Consider the following 26,074-nt stretch of genomic DNA (forward strand, 5'->3'; position numbering starts at 1 on the left):
TTTGGTGGCTCATAAGGAAGCTCGTAAATGCTTAAAAGAAGGCCACTGTGGGGCTGACAGCCTGAAGTCTCTCTCTATAGAGAATGGGGGTAAAGTCCCTCAACTAAAGATGCAATTAACTGCTGCCGCCACAGGACTTGAACCACTGACCTTACAACTAGGAGTTCATAGCCCTTTTCTACTGAGCCATGACTCTTCATGAAATTGACGAAGTATTATGAAGCCACCACCTGAGAGCCTAACTTGTTATATTTGTGTTGGAATTTTATGCATCTGATATAACAAGATGTACTGTATAAGCTGTTATTTTTGTGAGGGTTAAATTTTTGTGCATTTCACAAATCACTGTTGGAACACAAATTTAACAACACACATAAATGTTGCCCATGCACTGGTGTAACAGTGCACTTAAGACAGCTTTGTGTTAATTCACGAACACAACATCTCGCAAAAATGTCCATGACCTCCTCATTTGCGAAAATAACAGCTTACACAGTAATTCCTTTCAAACAGCCACAGTTTTAGACTGTGCTGGCAAGGTCATAGTGGGGGCCAAGATGTCTACAAATTCTGAGACATAATACAAACTGGTGAGTGGATGGGAGAGCAGGATACACACAATTTACATTCCAGTGACATCATGCCATGTATTGTCTAGCTCCTACATCACTATACGACTTCAGTTGCAACATATTATGACAAGATAGCTTAAGTTTTGCAAATTTGAATGAAAATTTCACAACCTCATTTGACTAGACATAACTATGAGTGCCCCCCTCCCCCTCCCCCCACCCCACCCCCCCCCCCCCCAAAAAAAAAAACACCCCAAAAAACATGAAACTTAAAACTGTGGTAAACAAAATTACAACATACCAATATATCACCATCCTAACATATTATTGATATCAACAGAACCTCTGGATTCCTTGTAACATGTAAACAACAAACAGCTTCCCAGCAATGAACTTCATTTCAGGATACATGCAATATATATGGAAGGTAGAGATGTATATTAGCAAACAAAGCATACAAACTTTGGTTTAGCTTTTTTTTCATGAAAATAACACCATGCTGACAAGGCATTTGGTTTCTGCTTTCACAAAATATTTCATTGAGTAACTTGGTCTAAGTAGAAATAATAGTTGTTTGATTACTTCATGGAAATATTACACTGCAATAAAAAAGGGTTGACAGTAAAAAATAATCAAAATTTTAAGATTAATAGTTAACTTGCAAGGCATTAACTGTAATAGTGATACATACAAGAGGATTCTGTGCTCTTATCATTGTGAAATCCTCAGGATGTTGGAAGATGTAAAGTCAATGAGTGACAAATTCTCCTACAGATGTCACAACCTCAAGTTTTCACACAGAGAATATTGAAATAACATACAAAAGTTGGATTGAAAAGATACACAAAGATAACTGAGTGCAAAGATAAGATAGACAGAGAGAGAAAAAATACAGTGCAGTCAAAAGAGAAGAGTCAAATGAATTTATGTGATGTCATGCTCATATAAACAATAAGCAATCAACTATAGGAAAAGAAAAGGCAAAGAAAAAAGCAGTCTGTCTGATCTTCAACACAAGGTGGCAGCAAACAGCTACACATCCTCAGCATAGAGAGAGTCACTCTCTTCCTCATTCTTCAGCAGACCTGGGGTAAAGGGGAGACAAGAAAAACTTCTATCAAATCTCACAGGACATCACATCATTAAACATTTCTAAATCAAACTAGGCACTATACAAGGTGTTGCAAGACAACTGAGTTGCAATCAATTGCAAGACTTGCAATGGATTTGGGGAATTTGCAAATGATTGTAACTTTCTTGCAACGCCTCCTAATACTGGTAGAGGGAAACCTTGTTATAATGAGGTGAGAGAGGCTGCCCATTTGACCTCATTATAACCGGTGCCTATTCAAATTAATGAATTCTTACATCAAGTTATTTTTATTACAACTGATTGACAAACTGCCAGACATAACTATTTATGTTGCTGAAGGGTAATTTGTCAATCAGTTGCAATAACTGGTGCCTTGTTGTAAACTTATGGAATGTACTTAAAGTACTATATTGTCTTTCACAGGGAGGCCAACCTTGTAAACAACATAATAGTATTGAGGGTGATACAGGTGTATTTTTGGTGGAAAACCATATTTTTACCTTTCCCTAAGGTTATACCACAATTTGGGGAAAGCAGGACTTTTCATATGAACTCAATCAATTTTGGCAAAAACAGACAAAAAATACTGCAAAACAACTAATAGTTAGATTCTCTGCTCTCATCTCATTCTCCCAAAAGAGTACAGTGTAATTTTTTTTTTTTTGCTCACTTCGAATCTACCTCTTTAACCTGCCTTTTTCAAAGTTGCTCATGGCCAGTGAATGATGCTATAAAACATGACAAATTGATGACCTCTAGTGGCAGACAGTCTTAAGTACCACAAAGAAATGAAAGGAAATGAGTAGACTGCATTACCACTAAACCAGTAAGATGTTTGATCTCATCTTAAACATCTTACTGGTTTGGTGCTTTACCACTAAACCAGTAAGATGTTTGACCCTGCATCACCAAACCCAAAAAGCTGCATGTTTTTACATACACCAGAATGCCTGCATCTGGATATTTCAGGTTTGTTAAACTTGGTTCATTCGAGGAAACCTATGTTTTCTGACAGAGATAACCTTAGTACCTAAACTTGAAATTTGAAAGCATAAAATCAAGCAACAATAGTGTTTTAATAGTTCTCACATGCACCTATTAGCATCTATCTCAAGCTGTTTTCACAATTCTCACATCATCTTGCATAGATATATTTAAATAAGTTTCCTCAAATTAACAAGATAAGAATATTAAAGGGAAGGTAAACCCAAAGAGCAATGTGGATTGAGTGAAAGCAGCAACATTAGCAGAACACATCAGTGAAAGTTTGAGGAAAATCGGACAGTCGATGCAAAAGTTATGAATTTTTAAAGTTTTGGTGTTGGAACCGCTGGGTGAGGAGACTACTAGAGGATATGACGTATGAGTGGACAACAATACAAAGAAAATATAAAGGAAATTCGACAAAAATTCACTTTTCTAGAATTATGAAAGAGCAATGGACCAACCGCTTTCAGAAAGCAGGGGGAATAATTGCTACCCTTAACATATGTCAATATCAAGTTGATGGAATTTGTAATTTTCATGAAAAATGGATTTTTATAGTATTTTCTTTATATTTTCTTGGTACATGTATTCTTGTCCACTCATACGTCATAACCTCTAGTAGTCTCCTCATCCAGCGGTTCCAACACCAAAACTTTAAAAATTCATAACTTTTGCATCGATTGTCAGATTTTCTTCAAACTTTCACTGATGTGTTCTACTAATGTTGCTGCTTTCACTCAATCCACATTGCTCTTGGGGTTTATCTTCCCTTTAATGATGTTCCTCCCATTGCACTACCCTCAAGGGGAAATGGGTTACAGCTAGTTATTCCGAAGGTTCGTTATTCCGAAGGCTCTTCAGTCCGAAGATTCGTTATTCCGAAGGTTCGTTTTTCCGAATTTCATTTTCGGATTAACAAATCTTCGGAATAACGAACCTTCGGAATAACGCCACAAATGTTCGGATTAACGAACCCTTTTTCATTTTCGGATTAACGAACCTCTAGGTATAGGAAATTTGTGTGTTTCGGATTAACCAACCTTCGGAATAACGAACCTTCTGAATATCGAACCTTCGGAATAACGAACAGCACCCGGGGAAATGATACAGCAATAACTTTATACAGGGCAGTTTATAGAGCAAAAGTATCAATAAAAATAAACTTTAAAACTATTTAGTGTATCAAAAAAGAGGAAAGCTATAAGGCAAATTAATCTTCACATTTTGTTTGCCTATGTCCAGTATTCCTCAAGGGGGAATGAGACTCAAACATACATAACATGTGGATTCAGTAAAAGCAGCAACATAAATAGAACATGTCAGCAAAGTTTGAGGAAAATTGCATCAGGATATTCCATTGAAAAGTAATGAACCTTTATCGTTGCAGCCATCGCTGGATAAGTCTACTATACTGTGTGATATGTACGATAAAGAAAACATTGAGAGATTCCACATAAGATTTTTGTTTTAAACAAAAAGTACATTCCCTTGGCTTGTTCCCAACAGATGTTAAGGGTATCATCATTCCCCCTGCTTCCTGAAAGAGGTAAGTCAAGTGCTGTTTCATAGTGCTAGAACAGTGAAAATATGTGACCCGCTACAACAAAAAGGTCCTAAAGTCGCGCACGGTCGAAGCCGTGAAAATCGAGTTTGAAGTCAGAGCATCATAATTGGTCAAAACTTGTGATTTTCTGATTTTGACATGTTATTAGAGTCTGACATGTCTTCTATCATCTGTCGAAATTTTGAAGCAAAATGAAGAAAGGAAAGACCAAAAAATAGCGTTTTTCTGGGCCATGTTTTTGGCGTTTCAACCAAGCAGAAACCGGTTCGAAAATTTGGATTGAGCGCCACAGATAGGCTCCGCCCCTAACAACGACCGGAGTGATCTCATTGGTCAGTTTGCTGCTTGCCGCTAACTGAAGCGTGAAGCTCGCACACTGCCAAGTCGATTGGTGCGTGCGGGCGGGTTGCGCTATGCCCAGCCGCTTCTCCTGGCATCCTGGTCACTGTTTGGTCGGTGAGGAGACCGCCGACGCTGTGCTTGAATGAGCATTTCGGGGGTTGCTAGGGTTTACCTTCTATTGTCCGGAGGTGAACAACTGACTTGCGTGTCCCTTGATCGCGATTGCGTTGCAAGGAAAACTTTTAGGGCGCTTTTCTCGAAACAGTGATTTCCCATACGTCTCGACATGCTCTCTTTTAAACATCGATATCTCCGCAGCCGATTATTGTCATAAGATGTATTATATATTAATTTAAAGCAGAAAGATTAGGGAATTTTGTCATGCAATTTTCAAATAATCGACCTCACCCGACTTTAGGATCATTTTGTTGTAGCGGGTCACATATATTCTATTTTCTCTATACTGTTGTCCATACATGTCGTCACAATACTGTAGTCTTCTCATCCAGTAATGCCTGCGTCAAAATTCTAAAAGTCCATAACTTCTGAATGGGCTCTCTGATTTTCCTTAAACTTCACTGATGTGTTCTTCGAATATTCCTGCATTCCATAAATTCACATTTTATATTTGAGTTTCATTCTCCTTTGAAGGAAAATGAAAATATTTTGATATCTATGTTGAAGTGATTTCTTGACATGTCACACACACAGTTAAGAGATTCAACACAACAATTAATAAGGACAAAATATATTTTCTATATTGAAAATTGCATTTTATTACTCATTCATATAGTGATGTGATATCAACATCATGTAAAATAAAGTGGTATTAAGAATACAGATACAAGATAAGGTAAGGTAGAAGAGTAGAATTAAAACAGAGCTAGACAAATTGCCAGGTATGTTGCAAGTGAAAGCATAGGCTGTGAATGTATTACAGAGGGTAAGCATTAATGTCTACAAGGTTTCTTGTAACACTTAATCTATACAAAATGCAAAGTTAGATGATAACAATTCAATTATCAGTGTCAGAACAAAAATAATAATGATATATTAATAATAATAATAATAATAATAATAATAATAATAATAATAATAATAATAATAATAATAACAATAATAATAATAATAATAATGATAATAATAATAATAATAATAATAATAATAATAATAATAATAATAATAATAATAATAATAGAATTAATAATAAAATAATAATAACAATACATGTAATAATAAAATAATAATAAAATAATTATAATAATTATAATCATAATGGATTGGTAAAGAACATACTCGGTAACAAAAGGAACATTAAAAGTGGTAGTACAAATATGGTTGGTAGTCATAGTAGTAGTAAAAGTAGTACAAGTAGTAGTAGTAGTAGTAGTAGAAGTAGTAGTAGTAGTAGTAGTAGTAGTAGTAGTAGTAGTAGTAGTAGTAGTAATGGTGGTTAGACGAGGCTGAATAATGAGACATGTACAGAAGGAAGAGATTGAGATGGAGGGGTAGGAGGTGTGGAAAGGGGAAAAATAGGCTTAACACTGAATAATACAAAAGCATGGCTTTATAACTGAAAGTAAAAATATGAAGTGGTATACATTAAAGTCATATAACAGCATAAAAATAACATTCAAATTATTTGTACTTTATGAGCTTAAAAATATATTCTTTGATTCATCTGTCCTTTATACATGTAACTGGTCTGGAATCTCATGTCCCACTTTACAAACAAAAGATGTAATAAGGGTTGTATATGGTTGAAATCATGCCATGGAAAGTTCATATGACTTCATATTTCATGATCTAGACTACAATTCAAGAGACAAAAAGCTTCATAAAGTTCAGGATAATGGGGAAGATGAACGTATAATGGTACAATTTTCAGTCACTTGGTCATAAGATTGTATGAATGCATCAAGAATAGTGAAAGCACTTGGGGCAAAGTGCCATCAAATGACATGTCTTCTGACAATCACTGAGTCACTTGGTGCTAAAGGTACATTGCAAAGAATGTAAACTCATTTCATCCATTATTTCTCTCATCATTCTTTTCCTTCCTTCTAACATCGGATCATAAGCTACACCACAAGTATCCCCTGAACTACAAGTGTAGAGTCAAGCTATTGGTGTTTAATTTTTCATCGATTCAATAAACCAAGTAAGAACATATCTCTCCCCGACAAGTAAAGGCATGTGTGGTTTTATAGGTTATTGCTTTTAACCTCTTTTTACACAAGAATGAAATGATCCTGACTGTATCATGGTAGCATCAAGGGTCGATATCCCATCTATGACAGCTCTTTTTAATTATATAACAAATATCACACAACTTTACTTTGACAAACGGTAGAAGAGAGCATCATGTTGCATCTAAATGTCATTTATGAACGGCACATTCTCCACAAAGAATGAATCATATTTCAAGACTGAATTTCAAAATACACAGGGCTGTATTAGGACACTTTTCGTCTCCAAATTCACTCAAAATTCAAAAGCCTCTGTAGTGTTAAATATGGATTCACTCTCACTCACTGTAAACTAATTATGCAAGATGAAACCACACAAAAATTGATATGGCAGGATGCAAAATGTTGATATGAAATACTCAATACTAAAAGACACAAAGATGGGTGAACTTGTGATTTTCAATTGATACATGTAGAAGTTAGAAGTACCAATTATCAACAGCATGTGACAACATTTTACATTCTGTTGGAAAATCCTTACAGAATCAATCCATATTTCCACTGGGTTCCCATGAGGAATGAACACTTGATTTACAATAAGAAACACATTGTATGATAAGGTTCATAAAGGCACCTGTCCCTAGCTTCTGTGCTGCCATCCCAAATCAGTGTACAATATATTCCTGATGACATCTTCCACACCACTAAGCATAGACTTGACATTATTTGAAAAATATGTCTGGTTTACACAGAATACATATAATATAATCCATATCATAATTTGCATTCACCAATATATGCACATAATTCAACTGTAAATAATCCATGCATTGTTCATCTCTTAACTGAGAGTGACAGAAACAATGAAGTAACATAAACATGTACACTATACACATTTTACAGAGAAGCAAATTAACATCTGAATACAATACATCAACCACAATATATGGTCCTGACTATTCAAAAGTGTGAAGATGATAGTCTTGACTAGCAAAATGAACAACAGAAACTAATACCATAAGAATGATGCATTACAATGTACATCATCTAATTTTTATGACATAACTTGGCTGCTGCATAAAACTGAATATCTGTAGGTTAATGTGTGAATGTAAAAGGCTGGCTACACTAAACAATACAAGAAGTGCAGGATTAAGGAACAGGTGTAAAGTCAAGGGTTATGACATGTTCAATCCTTGCATGTAACAACAAGGCAGCAACAAAGCCAATCTTGATGATGGATAAATGGAACCAAATTGATATTAAGAATTTCTCCCAAACAAGTGACCTGTATCAGTACAACCTTTTAACATTCATTTTTTTTTTTAGTTTTTAATAGTTCCATGAAATTGTAACTGAACTTCAAAAGAAACCCAGAACTCGTTATATTCTAGCAATCATTACTTTAGGAATACATTATATGTTTTTTAGCAGTCATGACAAAACACATTCAACAGACAAAACTACATTAACTGAAAGCGAAGGACAAGATTTAGGGATTTGTAAGTTTTTGAGCAAATTGCACAATTATAAAGAAAACAGTGACCCGAAAAGGTCAAATAACACAGTGCCTATACAATGTAGCTGGATGCACGTGAACACCTCAAAATGGCAGCATGTACCACATATTTCTAAAAAGACATTTCTTGCCAAGGATGTCAAATGTCTTGCACATGACATGATACTAATTTTATAGTTTATAAATCAAGAAATTCTTAAATGAAATTTTGAATAAAAAAAAAGAGGAAATGTTCTTAGTGTCAGTAGAAAACTGTGCCACACAACCAACCCAGCTATTTTGAAAGTCTGTATAGATTGCAATTCCATATCTGATGATTTACTGAAAAATTAATTGCAAGTCAAATTTCATTTTAAGCAGTATGGTGGCTTCATGCAGTTCATACTAGATTACTACTGATAATCTGTTACTTTGACATTGCCAGTACTTTCCATACCCCTTTAAATTTGAGGTACACTCTCCTGTCTTTCTTTCAAGTCATGTGACTATTGAGACACTTTCCCTGTTTCTCTGTATGAGTCAATGTCTCCCTTGGATTATAAACATCATTGCACAACTCTAACAACAATAACAGCACATTAGGATTTAATTTCATAAACACAGCAACTTTGCTGCTTGAACATTTTTGTCTTGTTTGTTGTACTGAATATAATCAGAAATGTTGTTTCTACTTCTTCTCTCACCCATCATTTGAAATCTTAAAGAAACAAAGAGTCTGTACAATCCTCTAGGAATACATACTATTTTATTAACATAATAACCAACAATTTCAATATAAAGTGTTTCCACCTCTATGCAAGGGACTAACATGCTTTTAGGAAGTGGAATTTTAATATGAAGGGACTCATAAAGGGGGAAAAAGTACCACTACATCATTTTTTTCTTTACACAACATACCCCTTCCAACAATGTACGTTGTATATGATGTTAAAAAGCATGCCATCATAAGCATATCGCATCATTTTAACCAAAGCAACAACTTAACTATCACTTTAGATCCAATTTTCCTGGATATCATGACCACAGATCAAAGGAGAAATGCATCATCCTTTTTATTCCATGCTCACCTGTTGCAACAGCTCTAGTATAGAAGATACATTTTATAAGTGGTATTTCTCATATGTAACCGATGCACACCAAAGAATATACAACAGCAAATTTTGAAAAGAACAAGTACACTGCACAGCTTTACACTTTGATACAAGCAAGAATGAGTGAGCTTGAATTGTAATTCATGCAAAATGTAAATTCTCCTGGTAATGGAAATTAGCCAAATACCCAACAGAAGGAAGTAAGAACATTACTAATTGTCTGAATTTCAGCCTTCTGTAATTAGAGTGCATTTTAAATTACACTTTTTGGGGGGTCTTAATCACCAATTAAACATTTAACGAGTATGCCAGTAACTTGAAGTACTCCAGTGTTTCGTTGCACGGGTTTGTTTGTTGATTGATGGTTGGCTTTTTTTTTTACCAGTTGGAAGCATGATATGTTCGTTTACCAATTACCTCAGGGTAGTATGATACCACTAGGGTCCCAACAAGTGAGCCTGATGGAGCTAGGTTAGGTTAAAAGTGATATGTGAGGAGTGGAAATGAACTGTGCTAGATTAGCTGTGAGGTGGATGCATCATGCTTGGTATTACCAAGCAAGCCATCTGACTCCCTAAGCCTTGGGGATTTTAGTTGGTGGCTTTTTGTCTTTTACTCTTCACCAAATTTGTGATACGAGCCCTCATCGTCCTTCATCAAACCTGAATTAGAGAAAATAAACAGAGAAACAAAAGGAAAAACAAAGGTTGCTATGAATGATGAGGCAACAAGCAAACCCGGGATGCAAGGTAGTCAAGATAAATATGCATATCAGTAGCATGTCACATGCAAATTTTAGCTTTCTGGATAATGATCGTTTATTTTGATAATTTGATGCAAAACATAGTCAAGGAAATGCAATCAATAACAAAATAAAACAAGAATTCTGATTAAAACAAAAATTACAACAAAAATTGTAATATTGCTGACTGTACAAGCACTATTACTTTTGATGCATACACTGTATGATGTTATTCTTCACATAAGATCCAAGTTAAGCTGGCAACTGGCTAAAAACGAACATTTATTACATATGAGTGCAAACGAACCCTGGTGTTAATACAGATCTATAAAAAATAGGATGAAATCAGAACAGAAAAATGTGCAAAATCTGACGGACATGGTTGTCAGTTTATGGTTCAAATTTGGTTGAAATTGAGACAAGCGCGTACGAGTAGCTAATGAAAATAATTATGGTGGAGGGGGGGGGGTTTGGGCTTTATAGGGTTATAGTAAACAATTCCTTTGTTTATTATAGTATTTTCCTTGCGCTAGACTAGATTTAGACTGAAATTAGATTGAGTCAAACTGTGTTTTTTACATTTCATTACTGACCATTCAGAGCAAAAATGTTTTTTTATGCGACCACATTTTTCAGTTTTAGGAGGATCTTCTTGTGGACTTGAAGTAGAAAGCAATGGCCTCCAATGCTGCATAATATCTATGCATAAAGTGCTGTGATCGATTGACTAGTTGACCAATACTGCCTGGCTAAAAGCAGCTGCAGCACTCAAAATGAATTTAACTTAGTACAAGGTCCAAATATCAGTAAATTTTTTTTACCATATGTAACAGGAAGGTAACATGGGCTTCAGTCATTTTATTTGTATCTTTTTGTGTATTAACAAACGTAAACAGAAGAAAACTGACCAGAAATGAATATAATTTATTTGTGGAAAAATGAGCAAAGAAAATGGGACTCCACAGGGATTCGAACCCGAGACCTCCGGATACTAGCTTGGTGCTCTACCGACTGAGCTATAGAAAGACCTAGTTCAATGTTCGTCCCAGAAACCCTAAATTCTCAATGCTTGGATGGTCAGAAGCCATAGCAGTGTATTTGTGTGTGACACACACTTACACACTTAAACCTGGCATACGTACATGTAAACCCAACTTGGGATAAATTCAAGGGATCGCCGAAGTGATACACCGTTTTGGAGTATGTCAAAAAACGCAAACAGAGGAAAACTGACCAAAAATTAATATAATTTATAAGTGAAAAAAATCAGCAAAGAAAATGGGATTTTTGTATACATTACATATACTTAAGTATCAATATCCCAAAGAATAATTTCCTCATTTCAGCAGCCATAAGACTGCTGAGACTGTTTAACTGAGATTGACCCTGCTTTTGGTTTAATGTCTCCACGATGGTCATCAATAAATAAATCCAACAAAATTAAACTTAAAACTCCCTTGCATAACTCGATGAGTGAAACTGAAAAATTGCAGACTGAAGCAGAATTGACTTAATAATGGTTGGCTGAGGATTATACTTACTTATTCAGAGAAAATCTATAGTCTTAGAGTTGCATTGTAGCATATGTTTTGATAAACATAGTATGAATAATAACACCCCACTTCACTGAGGTGGTTTTGATTGCATTTTGTTTCACCCCTCCACTCATATTTGAGACACAATGTAATAATTTGCAAGCATGGCAAACAGTTCTATTAAAGGTCCAGTTTACCTTTGGGAGCAGTGATTTCAAAAATGTTCAAGATATCACATTTGATGCATATGTGTAGGTCTGTTGTATCATAAAACATCCTACATATGAAATATTTGCAATAAAACCTAAAATATAAGGAGATATCAGGGTTTTTCTCAATAAACAGTAACTGTATACGGTTTAGTCTGGAAACATTTTTATTATAACTATTGTTCACATTTTGTGCATTTAACAACACTTAACATCGATTACACGAATTCAAATTTTGACAGTGGTTTTTTCTATCCTTAACTCATATTTTAGAACTATTTTAAAGCACTAATGCTTGGTTTTTGTTTCATCTGCAAATGGTAAATTATGCCTTTAATGCTTGAAAAAAGCGACCAACAATCAGTTTCTACAGACACATTGTACAAGTATATGCTCTATGATTCACAACTATTTTTCTCCCATACGAGCTTTGCAGTGTCACTTCTTCTCTGTTTTCATTCATGCAATATCATTTTGCATTTTATATGAAATTTACATTTCATACAAACGCACCACGATATACAGTGCCAAAACAAAGTATACAACGTAATGTGTCATATAGAAATGCTGCAATAAGTTTCATTTGTACATCATGCAAGTAGCGATATGTTTAGTGGTTATCATGCTTCTGTTGTATTAGTAGCAATCGTGCAAGGTCATTTTGATCCAATTAATAGCATTTTCATGAATATTGCAATCATGCAAATATACCACGCTTAAGACTCATGCAACCACATCATGCTCTGTACATTATGAAAATCATTACATACTATAATGCATACCTGGGTCAGACAATTTTGTCCATAGTAACTGATGTGCTATTAGCCCTGAAGGCAGTCAGAGTATTCAACATACACCACGTACATGTATCATGTACACTGATAAGTAGTTTTCAGCTAATTGTTCAGTTTCCAAGCATTTTTTAAGTTTGTATCTCAAATAAAATATGAAGGCAATATCCGATATTGTACATTGCAGAAATGTGATCTTAACATGAAATTACATTACAATGTGCTCCTTCTTCCCCCAACGACAGATTATAACAAATAATAAAACAACAGACAGCATGGTTTAAAGATGATTATTTGCTCTATTTGGCCGAAACTTTTACTAGCAGGATCAGAACAGATGATGCCCCCCTCCCCCAAGACAAAGAGAGAAAAGAAAGTAGAAAGATTATCATCACCAAGATATAGATCATATAACAGAGAGTAAGAGCTGCCTAGAATTCACAGTATTGAAGATAACAATTTATACTCTCTGCACTTGTGGTTTTCTGTCTAATTCTGTATACACCATATTTAGCGAGTCTAGTTTTTGTGAATCAGAACTGCCCGACAATTTTGCAAGTGGTTAAATTCGCTATCATGGATTACAGTGATGATATACAATTGTAGAAAGGTACAGTACGTCACATTCATATCGGGATTGGAGTCCATACTGTACAACGAGGAATGTTCGGGTGAGGTGCATTTTAATGTCGGAATTTCGCGAGAGCCAATATTCGCGAAATTATAAGGCACACAAAAGTTCTTCTCTACACTATTATGCATTGAATGTTAGAGGCAACTTACGAAAATTTCTTGCCACAAAAAAGGCCGTCAGCTCCCAATTCGCGAAAATTTCATGCCGTGAAAATACCATGTTTTACAGTATTTTGCGCGTGTCTTTAAATTTGCGAACAGCACCTAACTCACCAAATTTGTGAAAACAAAAACCTCGCAAAAATTCAACGTATTATACAGTAAATGAAATTTGGATACAATGACTGCAGTTCACGCACTATATACTCTCTTTTACAAGTGTTTTCATTTCCCGCTCTGTTTATGATCATTTAAAGGGAAAGTAAACCCAAAGAGCAATGTGGATTGAGTGAAAGCAGCAACATTAGTAGAACACATCAGTGAAAGTTTGAGAAAAATCGGACAATCGATGCAAAAGTTATGAATGTTTAAAGTTTTGGTGTTGGAACCGCTGGATGAGGAGACTACTAGAGGATATGACGTATGAGTGGACAACAATACAAAGAAAATATAAAGGATATTCAACAAAAATTCACTTTTCTAGAATTATGAAAGAGCAGTGGACCAACCGCTTTCAGAAAGCAGGGGGAATAATTGCTACCCTTAACATATGTTAATATCAAGTTGATGGAATTTGTAATTTTCATGAAAAATGGATTTTTGTAGTATTTTCTTTATATTTTCTTGATATTGTAGTCCACTCATACGTCATAACCTCTAGTAGTCTCCTCATCCAGCGGTTCCAACACCAAAACTTTAAAAATTCATAACTTTTGCATCGATCGTCCGATTTTCTTCAAACTTTCACTGATGTGTTCTACTAATGTTGCTGCTTTCACTCAATCCACATTGTTCTTGGGGTTTATCTTCCCTTTAATACTTGTAATGTATCTTGATGATTTGGTTGTAATTATCACACACAGTGAGTATTGCAATGTTCTGACCTAATATCTGGAAATAATCCCACTGTACTAATCGCTAAGAACCGCAGATATCAGTTTAGTCCCAAGTCCCCTGAATTGGTTAAAACTGAGTCCTGATTGACATACAACTTGTACAGTTTCAGAGTAAGAAGTCTCTAGGAGAGGAATATGATATGATATGATGTGAAATATATCTGATGTATTACACTATTTGTAGAGCCCTAGTTTTATGCCGGCATCATGGATTTAAAACAACAAAAACAACAACAACAATTAGGGGATAAAGGGATTACTACACTGGCTACTGCCCAGCACAGAATTTTGATATGTGGAGAAGATTTTTTATAGATGAAAACACCTTGGCTTTCATAAACGCTAGTCTTTACTAATAAACATTGAGAGTATAAGACAGTATAAGAGTATATTGATAGTTTAAGATAGTATAAGAGTATAAACTTGTATAAGATAGTATACGAGTATTTAAGTCTATTGAATTACTTGCAATACTGAAATGTGTATCACTCTGTGATTATCAAGAACCATCCAATACCTGGCAAAGTAAACATACAGTAAAATATTTCATGGTATGAAAATGTTTGCAAAATTTATATTCTACTGACCTACATGTATTCAGTGGTAATAATACAAGTACTGTAAAACACGATACATTGTATATTCGCGGCATGAAAATTTCATGAATTGGAGCCGACGGCCTTTCTTGCAGCATGAAATCTTCACGAATTGCCACTGGCATCCAATGCATATTGTGTAGGCAAGAACTTTCGCATGCATTTTAATTTCGCGAATGTTGCCGATCGCGAAATTCACAAAATTAAAATGCATGCAAACATTTCTTGTTTTACAGGATTCTATGAAACATCAAAGTGCATACAACTTCAATAATTGAAGTGCTGCATAGACCCAACAGGGATGTCTCTGCTTCTAATGCAAGCACTACACAGACCACACAACAAAGTACAAATCTTTCCATTTACATTTTGATGAGGCTCAATGATCTTGACAACTAAGGATTGACCTTTTACTCTCTCTAGTCTGCACAAAGAAGATACTTTCCATTCTATCTGTATTCATTACACTAATATATAATCATAGTGAATTCTGATATATGCCTAGTAGAATTTGTGGCCATAAACAGATTCAAGCTACAATTAGGTAACCATTGGTTTTGATATATATCTTACTTTTTGCTCAAACATTTCAGGCTACTACCTGGACTTGTTTATTCGTTGCTATCCTGCTTACCAGATAATATTACCATGTGCAGGACATTCCTAGCTGAAGTCATGACCAAAGTGAATCAGAATGGTCAACATCTTTATTCAGAACACAATAACCTTTAAAGTGACAGCACCCTTTAATAGCACCCCCTCCCCGCCCCCCCCAAAAAAAAACAAACAAACAAACAAACAAACAAACAAACAAACAAACAAACAAACAAGAGACCCGGGGGGTCTTGCGCTCACCTGAGTATTGCAAGTTCACCTTTCATGCAGTCACTTACCTAAATTACACACAGATCTACCAAAATTTGACCAGGCATTCTCAAGTAGAAGATGGAAATGTACAATTAGGGCCCAAATCTGGACCCCACCCCCCCCCCCCCAACTATCAATTTTAGCTCTCTCACTTCTGGTTCTAGAGAAGAAGATTTTTTTTTTTTTAAAGATTCATTAATTTGGGGGGGATGGGCCCCCTGAGTGGGGCATGGTGCCCATTTTAACAAATTGAGATTTTAACCCCCTAGGGATGCTACCTGCCAAGTTTGGTGAAAATCCAACATGAAGCTATCAAGAAGAAGATGAATATGTACAATTTAGGCCCCAATTTGGACTTCCCCACCCCTCTCCTGCCCCCTGAGGGAGGCATCCCTGGATCTGCTATGAACAAACTTGAAACTACAGTCATTAATGTACTAACTCATAGTATTAACGTAGCTGTATCACTTCTGATTCTAGAAAAGATTTGTGGAGATTCCTTGATTTTGGGAGGTTTGGGCCCCTTGGGGCCCTCCAGGTGGGACAGGGTGCCCATTTGAACAAATTGAGATCCTATGCCCCTAAGGATGCCTACTGCCAAATTTGGTGAAAATGGGTCATGGAGTTCTCAAGAAGATGAAAATGTACAATTGGGCCCCAATTTGGACTTCCCCACCCCTCTCCCGCCCCCTGAGGGAGGCATCCCTGGATCTGCTATGAACAAACTTGAAACTACAGTCATTAATGTACTAACTCATAGTATTTACTTAGCTGTATCACTTCTGATTCTAGAGAAGATTTTTGGAGATTCCTTGATTTTGGGAGGTTTGGGCCCCTTGGGGCCCTCCAGGTGGGACAGGGTCCCCATTTGAACAAATTGAGATCCTATACCCCTAAGGATGCCACCTGCCAAATTTGGTGAAAATGGGTCATGGGGTTCTCATAAAGAAGATGAAAATGTACAATTGGGCCCCATTAGGACCCCTCCCCACCCCCCTCCCCTGGGTCCCAAGGGGGGCATCCCTGATTCCGCCGTGAACAAACTTGAAACTACAGTCATCAATGTACCAACTCATAGTATTAACTTAGCTCTATCACTTCTGGTCCTAGAGAAGAAGATTTTTAAAGATACATTAATTTGGGGGGGGGGTTGGGTCCCCCTGGGGTCCCCCTGGGTGGGGCATGGTACCCACTTTAACAAATTGAGATCCTAACCCCCTAGGGATGCTACCTGCCAAGTTTGATGAAAATCAGTCTTGGGGTTTTCAAGAAGAAGATGAAAATGTAAAAAGTTTACGCACGACGGACGACGGACAAAGGATGACGGAGAACAATCACAATAGCTCACTTGAGCCTTCGGCTCAGTGAGAGCATCCATTACAGCAGAGGCACAAAAATACTGTTGTCCATGAAATCATTTTTTTTTTTTAAAGTTGCTTTCATGTAATTTCCTATTTTCTCAATATCATTCTAGAGATGTTTGTTTTAAAGGGATCGTATAGTTTTCGTTGAGACCTAATTTCAGGTTTCTAACATTTTTTGGTGAGATAATGAGAAACTTCTTATGAAATATGAAAGAGCATGTAATTCTATGAGGAATTCAATGTTTCTTTGATGAAAATTGGTTTTGAAATGGCTGAGATATCCAAAAAAGAGCGATTCTAAGAAAGTGTGGGACCCAAACTTTATTATGATTGCATTGTTTTATTTGTTTTTGGATGTTTCAGTCATTCCAAACCCGATTTTCATCAAATAAACTTTGAATTCCTCTTAAAATGGTATGCTCTGTACTATATCATAAGTGTTTTCTTGGTATCTTGCAAAAAGTTAAAAGCCCAATTCTCATCTCCACCAATACTGTACCATCCCTTTAATGCATACTGTACGAGCTGAAATTTTCGCGGTGGTTTTATTTTCGCGAATTTCGCGAATTGCCTTTGAACCGCGAAAATAACAACGTGCGAACAGATAAGCACAGTTAGACCTCGCAACCGCGAAATTAACAACACGTGAAAATGTTCTCCTAGTAGCAATTCGCGAAAATATCTGCACGCAAAAATTTCAGCTCGTACAGTAGTTTGCAAGTTTGTCAGAGAAAGGTGCAGGTGTGATCATGAGGAACAGTATGTCTCATGGTCGCTTAAACTGTTTTTCAGTCAGGGCTGTACACACACAGAACTTGTGAAGACTATCATGGTTGCTGGGAGATCTTTTACAGTTGTACATTGGTGGGGAAAACAAGTTTGATAACAGGCTTCAACAAGACTGGTTTCGATCATCCAGTTCACTTGTAAAATATTACAGCGTGTCCCTGAACCCCCTTAACAGAGTATTCCTAAAGCCACTTTCAAACTTGTTAAGGATTCAAAGCAATGTACAAAGAGGGTTAATGGTGCAGAACTTGTTAGACCAGCATACTGCAAACTCCCACTTAATGGAAGAATCATGAATGTGTGGTTAGGTTAGAAGGAACATAAAAGATTAGCACATCACCTGATGTCAGCATTAATGTGAAAGTTATAAAAGTGTGAGGCAAGAGTAGGCGTAGTTCTAACAAAAGCGAAGGTTGTGAATTGTCTTTGCAGCCGCATCTATTTCAATGCTGTCATTAAGAGCATCATTTTTTGTTAATTTATCTTAAAAAGGAGACATTATGCATATTAGAAATATTTTCTGGGATAAGATAACACTGTATGGTGGTTACATGAATGAACTTTGGGATTGATGGATACCACGTCTGTTGCTCTACAGCAGCTATGATAATACTTTTAAAAGAGTAAAAATTACTACATTTATAAGAACAATTGAACAATATGATCAAATCTACAGTACCATGAATTATACAAAAAGTATCTGTAGAGGGAAAATCTATAAACTGCATTAAATCAGAATTGCAGTGGCATAAATGTATGTACAAACAGTGAACAATAAACACTTCATGAGTTTTTTCTCCCATGACAAATGCTGGCTACAGTGTGTCTTAAGGCGTCTTTCAATGGAAGGAATGGACTGGATATCACGGATATCACACAGTATGTATAACTCTGATGAGAGGGTAGAACGGCACTATTGGCATAAGCAGCAAGGAAGAAGCAGAGGTCAAGGGTCAGAGGATGAATTCAGGTGGATGATGGGTCGACATGCAAGCCTGTTGACATGGAAACAAAATAAATGTCATGACAACAGGATGAAATGTCTATGACAACAGGATGAAATGTCTATGGGACTGGGTCACCTGATGCAAAACACATCATGTCACACAAACATGCATGCATGGCTTTGGAGCTACTTTTCATTTTATTTCACATCTGAGTGCACTTTTTAGCCATTTTTCCTTTAACTGTGAACACAGTACATGACCAAGGTAAAACAACTCATCTCCATCAGGCGATAAAAAAACAAAAAAAAAAATAGCCAAAAAGGGAAATCATTTTGATTCCACGAAATCCTGTCTCCAAATAAAGATACTGCGCTACAAACTTGGCAATATACAGTTGTTGATATTAGTGCAGCATACGTGTATTGCACCATCAGAATGCTTGATTGCATTGGTTTTGTTTTTTGTTTTTTTTTCTTATAAAAACAAGCGTGAGAGGGTCAGACAGCAGTCAATGGGGCAGAGACATTCATTACACCGTACTAAATAATGGGGTAAAAATAAACAGTTCTAAAAAAGGTTACGGATCATACCATGTCACCTGCAGAAGATGATTAGTATACTGAATAGGTACACATGCATGTGAGAGTTGTTACAGGTGATTACTTACAATGTACAAAAAAAAATGTTGTTTTCTCTTCCTCTAGCTGTTAGTTTGGCAATGAAGCAATTCACTTGATTTCTACAATGGCACTAATCAGATACTACAGAAATGGCTGCTCAGCATTAAAAAGAAGTCAACTTCATTTATTAAACAGCACTACACCATGCGACAGGACAAAAAGAAAAGAAAAACAAAATAATGCTTACACCATCTTCATCTAGAGAAATTTACAAATATATAATTATAAAGTGGTAAACACTGGAGGGGGAAAATTGGCATCAGGTTTGGAATATACATAATTATGTATCTTGTACAAGTGGTACAACTGTATGTTTCACAGTATTCTAAATTTTTTGAGTTAAATAGCGAGTAAACTGATGTTTACAAAATCAACAAATCATGACCATAATGCCTTCCATAACAGAAAATGCACTACATTGTATTTATAAAGTATAGTAATCCAAGGTGGAAAATTACTTCATTTCTCCTGGTAAGAGGTGAAACTTATCTCTCATTCTGTAGTATTTATGGTTCTCTACCATAAACGCAATCACTCAAGAAATTATCTCACAAATCCAACTTTTACAAATTATACCCAAAAATATATATGGCGCACACAGTAGCCTAGAGCTACAAGTAAGAGTCCTAGCACTTAAACAATTCATGTATTCACTATGCCACAGACTCTTCTTGAAAAGTCACCTCCAGCCTATTACAGAGAATTGCATGATAAGCCTGCCAAAGACTGTATGAGAAGATTATCACCCCACATTGCTCATTTATTCTTGCTTCTTATTACATGCCCTGAAGAGGTGTATCAGCCAGTAAATCCTACAGCACTCAGGTATTTGGAAAGCTTTTGAGAGCTTTCATATTCTCTGCCTAGTTACTTTATAAGATGATACTCACTCACATAAATATGCTATTTTTGTCAGGAAAATCTGTTTCATAAAGGCCCTTAGTCTGGTCAAAGACCTTGAAAAACATTTTCACCAATCCTGTCAATTGAACATTGTACAGTAGGCCAACTTAGCCTCAGCCTTTTTATGAAAAGTAAATTCATACCAAAGAAGAATAACAGCATGGAATACACTAAGCACAGAAAACAGAAATTTGTAATTTGTATTTTCTTCCTCTGAAGAATAAAAAAGAAAATTGTATGATGATATCACAGCGCATGACATTGATGTCTTTCTAGACAGTACATTTAAGCAATAAGAGGCATGGTGCTATCGCAAACCTTTCTCCCTCATTTACTTCACCATGCAAACCTTCAAGCAACATATAATTATATATAATATGAGGAAACTTTACTTCAGCAAAGAAATGACTATGCCTTGCATGACAGACACCATATATCATAAATTCTTATAAAATGGGTTCAAGAATGTAGCCAATTGGAAGCGCTGAAATGAGTCACGTGTGCTTGTATTAATTTCTCACTAACATGCATGCGGCCTGACGTCACAATGCTTACACTAGCAGTGCGCACTCAATCAGTTGTTACAAGTGCGTCGCGCGCTACTATACGCGCTGTCAATCCTCTACACTAAAACAACTTCTAGTTCGGGCTGCCGGCCGGCCTTTCTTGTGTGCATAACATGTGTGGCGTACGTATACTCTTATACGTACAGTACTTATGTGCGGGATTTCCGATTGCGACGTGTTTGGGACGAACATCTTCGGACATCTTGATCCACAAAGGTACGTGAAAAATGTTGTTAGTTTTCGACCCATTTTATAAAACAAATGATGCACAGGATTATTTCGTGGCGTTAGTGGAGACGTAGCTCACTCTCGGGTATTTACAATGTAGTGAAACATGCACTCGGCTTCGCCTCGTGCATGTTTCACAATTGTAAATACCCTCGAGTGCGCTATGCCTACACTAACGCACTCTATCCTGTGCATCATTTGTATATTAAAGGAAAGGACAGCTTCATATTCAGAGCAAGGGTAAGGTCATCAAACTGATAAAGCATTATCCCTTTAGGTCTAGATGTTCGTTAATAGCCAATAGTGGCACAGGCATAACTTCCCTCTGTACATGACACAACACAGCATACATATAATTTGTATCAATGTCCATATTCTCATAATCGTTCACTTCTGATTCCTTTCATGTAAGCACTAGTCAAGTATCTACACTGTATGTCTTCAAGAACACAACATTTTCCACTTGATAGATTCAGTAGCCACACCAGACTCTGGGTCTTCTTGAAAACATCAAGGGATCATCTTGAAAGTTCTGCGTGCGGTCTTCTTAAGAATTTCTTGGGGTCTTCTTGGACTGCAACTCTCCATGCATGGCCAGGAATCCAGAACACAGACTCTGAATATCTTCAATTTGAACAATCTAAGACTAGAGGTCCTTGACATTGCTGTGTGAATGTCAGAGGAATCTATACTCAATAACCCACTCACTAGCTGGGGGCATTTCATGAAGCGTTTTGTCCAACAAATTTGCTCGATAAATTTGCTCTCAGTCAGTCTGATGCAAGATTTTAGTAGCTTTCAGCTGTACAACAGTTTGTCAGGAAAAAAAAAAAAAACCAAATGCTTCACAAAATTCCCTCCAGATTGCAAATAAATAAAGTGTGGTACTTGTACTTTACTGACTAATGTGTCATCACTGAAATAGCATAAGTATTTTTCAAGGTTTAAAAAAATCTGCACAACTTTGTCTTGTGTTACAGCACTGTAAAAGACATACTCTGATATTTCACTTTGTTTAAATTGAAGCATGAGAACACCACAATCGATGTCAACAAAGCCAAACATAGTATATCTCAGATATATTGTAGGTTTCTTGTTTGGTGGAAAGAAGGACTGATTTTAATACCTACATGTAGTTTATATGCTATACCTCTTGACACAATACACTGTACATGGCATAATGGTAGTGCCACTTCTGTTGCCCCATATCAAAGAGGAATCCTAGGGTTCTTAAGAATATTGTATGTACATCATTTCAACCAGGTGGTATCTTTCTATGAAAGTAGGCTTTTCTTGTCTACACAATCATTCAAGATTTCTTGTTACTCTGTATCTAATACACATAAATACATTATCATAATATGACATGTAGTTTGTCCATACTGTTGGGTTGTGATGAAGAATGCAAAGATAATGATATGGAAAATTGGCAATACTGCAACACATCACTCTGATAAAGACAATGGTCACACAAAAGCACAGACACATCAACATGAATTCACATTTGACATTTATACCCTGCTGCATGAACAGAAAAAAAAAAAACAAATACAGAAAAAAGACAGATATTCTTTGTGATTTGTGACTTTCTTGCTCTCACAATACAATGATATAGAGGATTGTGATAGTCCAGGGACACTGGGTTCAGTGAAGAATGAGGCGCACCGCAGGTTTACACACAAGTGCTGACAATGTGTTGAAAGGTACAATATACTGAGTGTGTAATATTCTGTGAAGAGCAAGACTTACACACATACAGAAATATGCATCATGTTGAGAAAACACATGAAGTTGCAAATATGTTTGATGATATACAATAATGTTTGGGATTTAAAATATTGAGGTGAATACCAATTCACTACAGTATGGTAAGCTGCAAATTCAGGTAAGCACATGGAGTGCTTTGGTGCGTGATGATGACATTTGCAACCATGGAATGACTCACAGGTTTGCCCCCGCATCATGCCAAAGCTTTTACAGCATTGATAATCTCTGATTTCTATTTTCAATTTTGGAGATTCTCCAGAATGAGACAAGGCTTAGTAACTTTGAGAGTACTAGCTTTTAAGATGAAACCACAAATGGTATAGTTCCTTGGAATCCAACACATTAGAGTAGTTTTGGCACCACCTGTGACTTTTATGATGATGCAAGCAATGGAGAGTTTGAAGGAATTGAAATACATGTCTTGTGAGTGATCTGTGCAAAGAAGATGACATAGCTTCTACAGTGTACATAATTTGTTTGATTGAAGTTTAATGATTTATCTTCTGTGAAGAACCATATACAGCTAATTGCTTTATGTTTCCACCACAATGCAAAGGAGAAATGACTTTTTCGTGGTATTTGAGTTGAGGCTACAGGTTTCCAATGCTCCAAGAATTGTTCGCTTACCTGGATGTCACACATGAAAGAGCTGTACTTTATACAGCTGTACCTTCCCTTTCTTAATTCCTTGAGCATTTAAGGTTGATGACATTTATTTGCAAATTACATTAACCCTGGACAGCAATACACATGTACTGTAGTCTATAGATATCGCAGAATGAATACACAATCAGGATAGTGATGCTACTGTATAATACAGTATAATCACTGCTGTCTTACTGCCTAGCAGGCCAAAGTCCTAGGGATAACAGCTTTGAATTAAATTTTCTACTGGGGACTATTGTGTTCTAAAGCAAAATCTACTATATGGGGAGACTGTCCTGGTGTTACTGTCCAAAAAGAAATTATTACTACAGGGGACTGTTCAGAAGCCCAATTTTGAACAATTCAATGTCAGTCCGTCTACCGCTGGGCTTCAATTTTTTTGTTACTACCTAAATTCTCTATGTCTTACAGAATAGAACCTACGATCAGGCCTTGAAAAACTGAAGGGTAACATTGTCAATATAGAGAGTAGAGGAGCTACCACTGATAACTGAAGGAACAGCCAACAAAGGCTAAGTTTCACATTTGTTCATTGATATTCATATAATTGCATTTTGCAGAGATATTCTTTTTAAAGCATAATTTCCTTGAAGCAACCTTTCTTTAATTTTTCTTTAATTAAAACTATCTGGTCAATTACTGGATAATTAATCAGAACTTTCAAAATGTGCTGGGATGTACCTTACAATTCCTTATTTAATTATTTCCATTAATCTTGGCATCTATGGAAACCTTGTGTATTTTCCTACTGAGGGAGATTCCTCAGATTTGACATGACCAGTGTTAGTGTTAGCCACCATCTGACATTTCCTTATTACCACAATGCACTCTGGAGGTTAGTTTTCCATTCCCACATAATGCCAGGAAGATACCAGATGCCACAACAGACTTACCATATTTACGCCTTATCTCGTCATTCTTGGCCTTGCGCTCTGCTTTCCTGAAAAGGAGTACAAAAAAACATACAAAAACATTGTTTCATTTCCTGCTTCGATATTTGATATCATGAATATAAACACAAGAGTATAGAGGTTTGAGTTTCTCTGTGAGTGTATGCATCTAATCAAATCAAAACATAATAGCAAATGCATATGTATATAGTCAATATTTAGGTTTTCGTTATGGTCTATCTATAATCTATGCAATATGAGTTCCCATCAAAAACATTCATGTAATGAGGAAACTACTGCACACTTCTCTACATGATATCTAAAACTCTTCCCTGGTTTGTATGTGTGCATTTCTTTTTGCACAACTGTAAAGCGTTCATTAAGAAGGTAATAGATACGGAAAATGACAATGGGAAGGAACAATAGATAAATTCTAGTGTAAATTGTTCCCGACTAAATGCACTGATGAAAGAGGAAGTAAACTGTCCTGACACAATGAAACTGAATGTGTGAAAACCATTTAGCAAAGGGTGCTGTATTTAATGAGTCATATCTCCATTCAATCATGAAAATGGTTTGAGTGACATTTTGTAGCAATGGTTTCAAAAAATGTTTTACAACCAAACAGTATTTGTGAATGTTCGCCAAAAATGAAAGTGGATACAGCAGGAATGGGTTCATGTTCATCAAACTCACTATACTGAGTATCGTAACAGAGTAAATATGCCGAGCATTAAACGACCATAGTATCCTATTTACTGCATGGTATACATAGAATGCTTCTGCTTAAGAATACGGAGAACTTACCATCAGAAGAAAAGTGAACAATGCAACATCTGTACAAATTTATCTACCAAGTACAGTTAACACTATCTATTATTGACTTAGCGTATCCTAAATGTGAAAGTGTTCAAGTAAAAATTTCACAAACATTCTGGAGCACAAAATAACAGAAATCTAAAAAAGATCAAGATAATCAAGTGAGATAAACTAATCTCTTACTTCTGTTCATGTTTCATCCTCCTTTCTTCCTTCTGTCTCTCTGTCTTGGCGTCTTCTCGAGCCCATCTGAAAGAGGAAGTTTTAATGAGAGTCGTGATGTGTACTATGAACACACAATGCAATTTATAACAGCAGGCAAATGACTAAGCAGAGAGTTTGTACTGTATTTAATACACAAACTATCCTGTTGGATTGAATCTTTTGAGACTATCTTGTATATATGCCTTTCTGATCCCATTTATCGATTTTTTCTTCATTCTCTTGTCCAACTTTCCATAAATGAAACATCTTTACATAAATACAGTGCGCTCAAGATTAATCTTTTCGTATTGTGTATTCATTCATATAAGAATTCTTGTACAAGTTATGCACTTGCCGGAATGACTACAGGTAGATTCAATAGGTATCAAACCATAAAATATATAAACCATTGTACTACATATATGTATATCACCTAGTACTATGGAAAATCTAGAACAGCCATTCT

At 36.1% G+C, this 26,074-nt stretch overlaps 1 protein-coding gene across 3 annotated transcripts in view; it reads right to left on the reverse strand.

The window, feature by feature from the left end:
• Positions 1 to 821: 821 nt before the first annotated feature.
• Positions 822 to 26,074, reverse strand: part of LOC140243233 (pituitary tumor-transforming gene 1 protein-interacting protein-like) — a 36,488-nt gene continuing 11,235 nt past the window's right edge. The window contains exons 5-7 of one of the 3 annotated variants that reach the window (XM_072322902.1): positions 25,588 to 25,653; positions 24,589 to 24,635; positions 822 to 1,657 (exon numbers count right to left, since the gene is read on the reverse strand). In XM_072322902.1, coding sequence (XP_072179003.1) covers positions 1,605 to 1,657; positions 24,589 to 24,635; positions 25,588 to 25,653 — 166 coding nt within the window. In that variant the 3' untranslated portion in view covers positions 822 to 1,604. Of the gene's footprint in view, positions 1,658 to 9,315; positions 10,020 to 18,150; positions 18,934 to 24,588; positions 24,636 to 25,587; positions 25,654 to 26,074 lie in introns of those variants that run through there. The other 2 variants (XM_072322903.1, XM_072322904.1) reach the window with 2 other exon arrangements.

Source organism: Diadema setosum, chromosome 20 (assembly GCF_964275005.1).
Source record: "Diadema setosum chromosome 20, eeDiaSeto1, whole genome shotgun sequence".
Classification (NCBI taxonomy): domain Eukaryota; kingdom Metazoa; phylum Echinodermata; class Echinoidea; order Diadematoida; family Diadematidae; genus Diadema; species Diadema setosum.